We start from the raw sequence: 9454 nt of genomic DNA, 5'->3' as shown, positions 1-9454 counted from the left end.
TGAGCACCAAACAAGCTTTACACAGTTTCACATATCCATAACCAACAAACAGGCTTCCAGATTTTGTTCAAAACAAATCACGTGAGAAGCATTAAGTATTACTCAGAAAAAGTACACAAGCCAATTTAAGATTTAAGCAACTGGACTTAGAAAATCGGGTAGAAAACTCAACACAAACCAATTAATATGTCATCCATAGATTTAAAGAAGAGAATATAGATGAAGGTTTACATACCTAACATCAAAGTGCCAAGCTCAGCTACAGTAAACAATCAGCAACAAACAAACAAGAGTCCACACCAGGCTAATCCTTTGAAGAATCGAGAAAAATGCAAGAGAAATAAAGCTTTTGAAACAAACCAGTCTCTTGCTTTTTTGTATTAAAATGAGATCTTCACAGTGTTTTTAGAGAAATACATGTAATATAAAAAAAGGATTGTGAATTTTTCAGAAAGTTCCCCTCTTTTGTGGAATAATATGTGTTCCCTTATATAGACTATGCCTATGCTCTATGAGAGAATGAGATAAAGCCTAGAAAGATGTAACGAGTCGGTCGTTCGTTCTGAGAGTTATAACCCTGTTTCCCCCATCTATGCTTATTTATGTGTTGTTCAGCTATGTTGAGTTGTATCGAGTTAGTAGGTTTAGGTTCGGGGGTAGTTTTGGAGTGAAATGAATACTTAATCTCTTAGTTAGAAAACTAAGTTAGAAAAGTCAACCGAAAGTTGACTTATTAGTAGACGAATTGGGATTTGGATTTTTATGATTCGATTAGCTTTGTTGGTTGATTTTAGACTTAGAAGTGTGTCCAAAATTTAATTTGGTCGACCATGGAAAATTAGGTATCGAGGTCGGAATGGAATTCCGGAAGTTGGAGTAGGTTCGTATTGTCATTTGTGACGTGTGTAAAAAATTTGAGTTCATTCGGACATAGTTTGATAGGTTTCGGCGTCGTTGGCGAATTTTGAAAGTTTAGAAATTCTTAGGCTTGAATTCGAGGTTGATTTGGTGTTTTGGTGTTGTTTTGGGTGTTCTGGAGGTTCGACTAAGTTCGGGTAGTTATATATAACTTGTTGGACTTATTGGTTGAGGTCACAAGGGCCTTGGGTGAGTTTTGAATAGGTTTGGGTTATGTTGCGTTCGGTTTTCTTATGTCTCTATGCCATTTTTTCAAGCATAAATGATATCTTATTGAACAAATGAGCTCCGATTTCTTTTTTGATTGAAGCATTAGATCCGTATCGTAATTATGAACCCGTAGCAAAAAGAATCATCAAATTTGGACATCGTATGAGAATTTTATGGTCATTTTACTAAGAAATAGGTTGCCAAATTGTTCAGAGTAATTACGAAATTGCCACTGACGGCGTATTTAAAAATCTGCACTATTTGCAAATATTTAAACCAACATATCTCATTCATTATAAGGTCAAATTGAGTAATTCAAAAGCCTCACTTGACTAGAATTTCACAAAAAATCCATTGGAGGTGTAAAAAGCGAGTTTTGGCATTGTTTGGTACAAGAAACAAGGCAGAATAACTGGCAAAAAAATATATAAAATTAGGGTTTGTTCATTCGGTCATATATTGAGTTGGGGAGCTCGGATTTGGGTGAATTTGGAGGCGATTTTCGCCATAGGGATTGGGGTAAGTGTTCTTTACTCGTTTTTGGTTATATTTCATGAATCCATCTTCGTTTTTTGGGATTTGATTGATGATTTCAAAGTAAAATTGAGGGAGCTAGGACTTGAGTTTTGGAGAGTTTTAGGTAGGGATTTGAGGGACCAAACGAAGTTCGATTTTGATAAATTTTATATGGTTAGACTCGGGAGAGGAAGAAGATTATTATTCTATCATTTTTGACTAGTTTCGAGACGTGGGCACAGGGGCCGGGCTTTTGCCGATTTCGGATTTTTGACCTATTTATGTAGTTTTTCTGTTGGAATTCGATTCTTTAGCCTATGTTGATGGTATTAATATGATTATGGTTACATTCAGAGATTTTGGAGACCGAGTCCAGAGACGAGGGCATTCCGGAGTAGAATTTTATGCGGTTGAGGTAAGTAACAATTTTAACTCTAGCTTTGAGGGTATAAACCTGGAGTATTTGATATCATGTGATTGTTTGGAGGTGATACTCACGCTAGGTGACAGGCATGTGGGTGTATAAGTCGAGGGATTGAGACTTGGTCCATCCCATGAGGCTGTGAGGCCTAATAACCATTATTTGTGTTTATGCATTTATTTGTTGGTGAACTTATCTACCTTCACGTTAGAGATCATATTTAGGCTTCATTCATGCTCACGTTATTTGTACTCAGTCATAGAAATTATTGTACATATTTACCTCAGTCTATATTATTTGCTAATATGCTGTAATACTTTATGAGGGTTGTGTCCCTTTATTTGTTGATGATGGTGAGGCTAGTGAGGTACATGATTGAGTGAGTTCGAGGGTTTAGTTGTGAGGATATTAATACCATAGCGCGTGAGTTGTTCGCGTAGCACATGAGTTGACCGTGCAGGTCTAGGTATTTATACCATAGCACGTGAGTTGTCCGCGTAGCACCTGAGTTGACTGTGCGGATCTAGGTATTGATATCATGGCACATGAGTTGTCCGTACTTAGCGCTTGGGCTTTGGGAGCCCCTATGGAGTCTGTACACATCCACAGTAAGCGTAGAGTGTTGAGCATACAGAGTGTTGAGTGTATTGAGTGTTGAATGTTGAGTGTTGAGTGCGAGTGATGAGTGATGAGTGATGGAGTGACATTGTTGTGAGGTTGCATTTACTTTTGTTGTTGCTGCATTTACCTGTTAATTTCTTTGTGGCATTTGTTGATTTTATGAAATTTACCGATTTATTCATGTTTATTGTAAATTGTGAAAATAAATAATTGGACTGTTTTGCTTAGCTCGTCACTACTGCTCAGTTTCTTAGTTATTTCTGTTACTACTGAGTCAGTTGTACTCATACTACACCTTGCACTTTATGTGCAGATCCAGGTGAGTTAGAGCGCGGCGATCATTGAGTTCAGGCCGGCTATCTTTGGAGACTGCAAGATAGCTACTAGCAACCGCAGGGCCTTGTTACTCCTCTTGTCATTTCTTATTTTGGATAGTTAGACAGTCTATATATCTTAGTTTATAGTTTTAGACGCTCATAACTTAGTGACACCCCTATGTTTGGGGCTCGTTTCCGTATTTTTCTATATTATATTTAGAGTTGATTTAGTTTACGAAAAATTTAAATGTTAAAATATTTTATTAAATTCTTATAATCGGTTTAGTAGTAATATTTTGGGAATAGTCTTTCCTTGTAACATGATAGGCGCCATCACGATCATGGTTAGATTTTGGGTCGTGACAAGAAGAATCTATCAGCTTCCTAAAATTTAGGAAAATGACATCTTTTGCAACTAAATTGGATAGTTGTCCAAAAATGATTCTTTTTCCCATCTTTTACCCCCCTTTTAACTTCTGATATTAACCTTTTTGACCCCATATTTGACCTAACCTATTTATCTTATTACATTTTGATCCCTTGTCTCTATTCTTGAACATTCAAGCTATTAACAAGAAAGATTCTGCTAATTTTTAAATCCCTAAATTCCCTGATCAAAACTAACAAACTGATTTTACTCTAATCTCAGAATGTTGGACTAAAAGGTATTAGTGACAAGACATAATTAATACGACATCACATTGATAAATTGCTACCAATTAACCAACACATAACAGGCTTTAACACAACATAATTAAGACTAACTTAATCGAAATATTAGTTATTCTAATAAACTACTGCTTTTAAAACTGCTAAATGCAATCAAAACACTAATCAAAATAATAAATCAGGCGGCTAATAATGAAGAACATGAAGGATCAAAAAAGGGAAATTACCTACTGACGAATACAACCAAGCTTAATAAATCAGACCAATGGTTGATATCGTTACGCGAGCACTGATTCATGCCTGAAAGGCAGAACCAATGCTACAAGGTGCGATAATGACGATGGCCGGGCAGGAGGTTGAATGGCCAAATCTGATGGTCATCAAACGATATGAAACCAACATCTTTTGATAACTCTTAACATAAGCAGTCAATTGATGTGGGTTATAACGTAAGACGGTCCGAATTTAGAAGAAAAATCAAAAAGGGGAAAATTAGGTTTTCTTAACTTCTTAGATATAAAATCCGCAAAGTTGTAAGGATTTTTAAAGGGAATGGTTTGGGGATTAGGAATGAGGAGGAGAAGAAGGTTGTGTGGTGACGATTTAGGGGTGAGAAAGACAAGTCTGTGAGATTCTTGGGGGTTGGGGGAGGGGGTCTTCCGACATTTTTATATGAGAGGGGTGTTGAGTTCTAGGCCATTAGATTAAGGGAGATGAAGGGTTGGGATTAGGCATTGCTAAAACGTAGTCATTTTGATTATGGGTGTGGACTGGTTAATGGGAATTGGGTTGGGGCGGTTCTGGGGCTATTTTGGGCCATTTTGTGGCCGACCCATCCTCATTAAACTAGGCAGTCTTCCCTTCTTTCTTTCTTTATATTAAAGCAAATATTTCCAAATGTAGCCATTTAAAATTTTCAAATTAATTTTTTTTGCACAATTGACCCACTTACTATTTTCTAACATTTAAATAGCTAATTAACTTAACACTAATGAAAGGAAATTATTAATTTAAAGGTAAAAGCTAAAAAAATAAACATGACCATTGTATATATATATTTTGATTTTTCGTTTGATAAATGATTTTAATTAATGTAATTAAATTCTAAATGCAATTAAGATCTAAAATGCTATGAGACAAAGAATTGAACATTTTTATGGTGTTTTCTATGATTTTAGGATATTAGAAATAAATGCAACTAAATGCAAACAAACAAAATAAAATAAATCTATAAAAAAAAATTAGAATTCTTTTTTTGTGTGGATTTTGTAGGAGTATTTCGTAGGGTAAAAATTATGTGCTCACAGTTTCCCCTATTTGCTCGAGAACATGAAGAGTTTTCGGGCAAAGATAAAGTGAGCAATTATGAGTAATTTTTGCCCGTTTGACACTCCATGGGAAGCATTTTGCAAAAAGTTTGACCAAACCTTGCTTTAGAGATTGCCTACATATTCTTGGCTATAAATGAATCAGGATAGTATAGTTCTAGTAGTTTTGGTAGCTGGGATTACCATAAAGTTATGATCTCACTGTTGTTCCTGCTGTTACTTCATGTTGAACTCCTTATTACACCAAAATCAGAATCAAAAGAATCTAAACAAACCTATCAGTTATGAGTTACAAGATCCCTATCTATAAGTCTTTTAAAGCTTGATCTTGAGTCTTGGCTGGTTCTTCATACAGACTATAATCTGAACCTTGATGCTTGCTAGCTGTAGGTGCTAGTTCATTTTTCTATGGTTCTTCAGATCAAAACGGGACATGCAAAACTTGTGACTTCAGTCATGTCTTGAGCAGTTCACATCTTTTCCTCTGCTTCTGCATTTTGGATTTACTTTTTTTTTCTTTTCTTTATTTTGGATTAAGACTTCTTCTTTTGGTCATTTCAAACCCCGTGTCTCGAGGTAAAACCTGCTCAAACACCAAAACAAAACAAATGATTCTTTGGGAATGGTGTACCCTGATTTTCTAAATGGTGCCTCAACTAAGGATTGATGTACCTTAAGTTGGAAAACACAGCTAGGGATTAGTGTACCTTCTACTGGTAAGGAGACTAGAGAGTTGAGACCCTATATCTGAAATAACATCAAGTAGGGAGTGGAGACCCTGTGTTGTAAAAGAAGACTAGGGAGTGGAGACCCTATGTCTAAAATAACGTCAACTAGGGAGTAGAGACCCTATGTTGGAAAAGAGACTCGGGAGTGGAGACCCTATGCCCAAAATAAAATCAACTATGGAGTAGAGACACTATGTTGGAAAAAAGACTAGGGAATGGAGACCCTATATCTAAAATAACTTCAACTAGGGAGTGGAGATGCTATGTTGGAAAAGAGACAATGGAGTGGAGACTCTATGTCAAAAGTAAAATCGACTATAGAGTGGAGACCCTATGATGGAAAAGAGACTAGGAAGTGGGGACCCTATGTCTAAAATAACTTCAACTAGGGAGTGGAGACCCTATGTTGGAAACGAGACTAGGGAGTGGAGACCCTATGTCTAAAATAGAATCAATTATGGAGTGGAGAACCTATGTTGGAAAAGAGACCAGGGAGTGGAGACCCTATGTCTAAAATAAAATCAACTTGGGAGTGGAGACCCTATGTTGGAAAAGAGACTAGGGAGTGAGACCTTATGTTTAAAATAGAATCAACTAGGGAGCGGAGACTCTATGTTGGAAAATGCAGCTATGGACTGGAGATCCTATGCTACTATGATTTTGAACTTTCTTTCTTTTTTAATTTTGAGGATGAGTAAAATGCTGGAAAGAATTTGGAAAAGACTTCCCTTTTTGGAGTGGTTGCTCCTACAGAGCTATTTTTAGCCTCCGTGCAATTTTTTTTGTAGCACCTGCTTTTTACAGGGTTGCTTTTGGATTACACATGTTTCGTATTTTCGAACAAAGAACAATTGTTTGTTTGAAATGGTAGTTGAGTTTGCGTCCTTAAGTGTTTCAACCAGTAGATTTTGGCCGGCTTCTTTGATGATAACTTCACCTGCAACTAGTTGTTTTCTGAACACCGATTGCATTTTTGGCGTTGGAGAACCTTTGGCTTTTCTATACTTCTTTATGAGGGTTGGTCACATGGGACTTAATCTTTTCCAACTTTATTTTGCCTTTCTAGGCCTTTGACTTCTTTCTCCTGATTTTAAATTCAGAGCATTGGGGTATCCTTGGCTTTTCAAACCCTGCCAAGATGGTTAGTCGCATGGGACTCAACCTTTTAAACTTTATTTTCACCCTTGTATGTACTTCAATTTGATTTCCTTCTTTCGAGAGTTTTCGATTTCGAAACATCGGCCATCATGGCAGTCAGGGTCAACTTGATGCTTCTTCCGAGGCGGGGTGCCTTTTTGCATATTAGATTGTATCAAATGAGAACCCTATAAATCATTTTTACCATCCCTTCTTTGTATTAGTTTCAGAACAGAGTTATACCGAAATTGATTGAAAGAAAAATAAATAATGGAATGGACAAGAAATTTAGACAAGAGGTATCTCTTTCGAGGAAAAGAAAAAAGGACTTATCTGGAGTACGTATGGACTACAATGAATGTGACATGCCTTTTGGACTGGATGCCTTATCTATGTAAACCATTCGACTTTCAGAAATTCAACACAACTTTTGTCTCATAACCGAGAAACCTTGCGAGGACCATGTCATTGTCACTGACTGCGAGGATCCTCTTGGAAGTGTTTGGATAGTGAGAAGGAAAGCCTTCTTCATCCCAATCGGAATAGGTTAGAGCTGTGAAAAAGGGTCAAATGTAATGCCTTTTGACCGCATATGCATTGACAGTTGTCTCAGTGTCATTTCCTTCGACGTCTCCCAAATATAGTGCTCCCTTTGGAAACACTCTTCTTATAATTTACAAACCCTTCTAATTTGGAGTGAATTTTCCTTTGGCTTCTTCTTTATGCAGGAGAATACTTCTCAGAACGAGTTGCCCCACTTTGAATTTTTTAGGCCGCGCTTTCTTGTTATAGGCATGAGCCATTCTTTGTTGGTACAATTGCCCGTGGCAAACTATGGCCATCCAATTTTCATCAATCATGGTCAATTATTCCAACCGAGTCTTGACCCATTCATCATCCTCGATCTCGGCTTCAATAATGATCCGAAGAGAGGTAATCTCAATTTTTGTAGGTATTACGACTTCAGTGGCATAAACCAATAAGTAGGGCACGACCCTTACCGATGTGCGTACGATTGTGCGATATCCCAATAGTGCAAATGGCAATTTTTCATGCCATTGTCTGGAACTCCAAATCATTTTCCTGAGAATCTTCTTGATATTCTTGTTTTTTCAACTTCAATAGTGCCATTAGCTTTGGGTCGATAAGGGGTAGAATTACAATGAGTAATTTTAAATTATTTGCATACCTACCTCACCAAATGGCTATTCAGATTTGCAGCATTGTCCGTAATGGTAGTTTTAGGAATACCAAAATGACAAATAATGTTGGAATGCACGAAGTCCACCACTGTTTTCTTAGTGACGACTTGACTGTTTTGACCCACTTTGTGAAATAATTGATGTCAACCAAGATAAATGTGTGCCCATTTGAAACTTTCGGCTCAATTAGCCCAATAACATCCCTGCCCCAAGCAATGAACAACCAAGGTGCCAACATAAGATTTCATTATGAAGGCAGTGCATGAATCATGTCACCGTGTATCTGCCACTGATAGCATTTTCAGATGAAACTGAAACAATCTTTTTCTATGGTCATCAAGTAATAACCTGATCGAAGGATTTTTCTTTGAAAGGACATACCCGTTCATGTGAGGCCCACATACTCTCGAATGCACTTCATTCATGATCTTTTCAGCTTCTCGAGAATCAACACCTCAAAAGATTCAGATATGGAGTTCTTTGGTATAGGACCTCTCCACTCAGAAAGAAATTGCTTGCAAGCCTTTTGATAGTTCTCTTTTGATCTTCACTAGCCTGTTCGGGATATTCTTTTGTTTTCAAAAACCATTTGATATCATGATACCATGCTAAACATCTGGCTCCATTTCAATGGTGTTACAATAACCATGCCTTTCTCTTACTTGGATTTCCAACGGGTCAATAAGAACATTACTCAGGTACGGTAGCATTGAGGACAAAGTAGCTAGTGCATCAGCTAACTTATTGTGAAATCGAGGAATATACTTGAACTCGACGAACTTAAACCGCTTACTAAGATCTTCAACATGTTGCTTGTACTGGATGAGTTTGATGTCTCGAGTTTCCCACTTACCATGGGCTTGTCGAATGATTAAATCGAAATCCCCTATGATTAATTCTTCTACATCCAGATTAACTGCCATGTTCATGACCAGGATGTAGGCTTCATACTCAGCGGTGTTGTTTGTATAGAAGAACCCGAGACGGGCTGTGGCCGGATAGTGTTGACCTGTGGGCAAAATCAAAATTGCTCCAATACCGACACCTTTTGCATTTACCGCCCCATCAAAGAACATTTTCCAAGCATTGGTGTTTTCTAGAACTACTTCAACCGAATTTACTTCCTCGTCCGGAAACTAAGTGCTTAGGGGTTTGGTATTTATCAATGACCGGGTTCTCAGCTAGATAGTCTGCCAAATCTTGGGCTTTCATTGCCGTGCGAGTGACATAGACAATGTCAAATTTTGTGAGCAGGATTTTCCATTTTGCCAACCTTTTTGTAGGCATCGCCTTCTGGAATATATATTTCAAAGGATCCATCCTGGTTATAAGATATGTTGTGTAAGCCAGCAAATAATGTCTAATTTTCTGGGCAAACCAAGTTAGG

The 9454-nt window shown here is 37.4% G+C and overlaps 1 protein-coding gene across 1 annotated transcript; it reads right to left on the bottom strand.

Annotated features, from left to right (window-relative positions):
• Window positions 1-8675: 8675 nt before the first annotated feature.
• LOC104214982 (uncharacterized) lies at window positions 8676-9143 on the bottom strand. Its single transcript, XM_070169877.1, has one exon. It carries the CDS (start codon window positions 9141-9143, stop codon window positions 8676-8678), a length of 468 nt encoding a protein of 155 aa, XP_070025978.1.
• Between the last annotated feature and the right edge of the window lie 311 nt (window positions 9144-9454).

Source organism: Nicotiana sylvestris, chromosome 3 (genome assembly GCF_000393655.2).
Source record: "Nicotiana sylvestris chromosome 3, ASM39365v2, whole genome shotgun sequence".
Classification (NCBI taxonomy): domain Eukaryota; kingdom Viridiplantae; phylum Streptophyta; class Magnoliopsida; order Solanales; family Solanaceae; genus Nicotiana; species Nicotiana sylvestris.
This window is presented reverse-complemented; position numbering and strand designations above follow the sequence as displayed.

What these genes read in the sequence shown, in the direction of transcription:
- LOC104214982 (XM_070169877.1), bottom strand. Translation starts at nt 9,143, where the DNA reads ATGTTCTTTGATGGGGCGGTAAATGCAAAAGGTGTCGGTATTGGAGCA.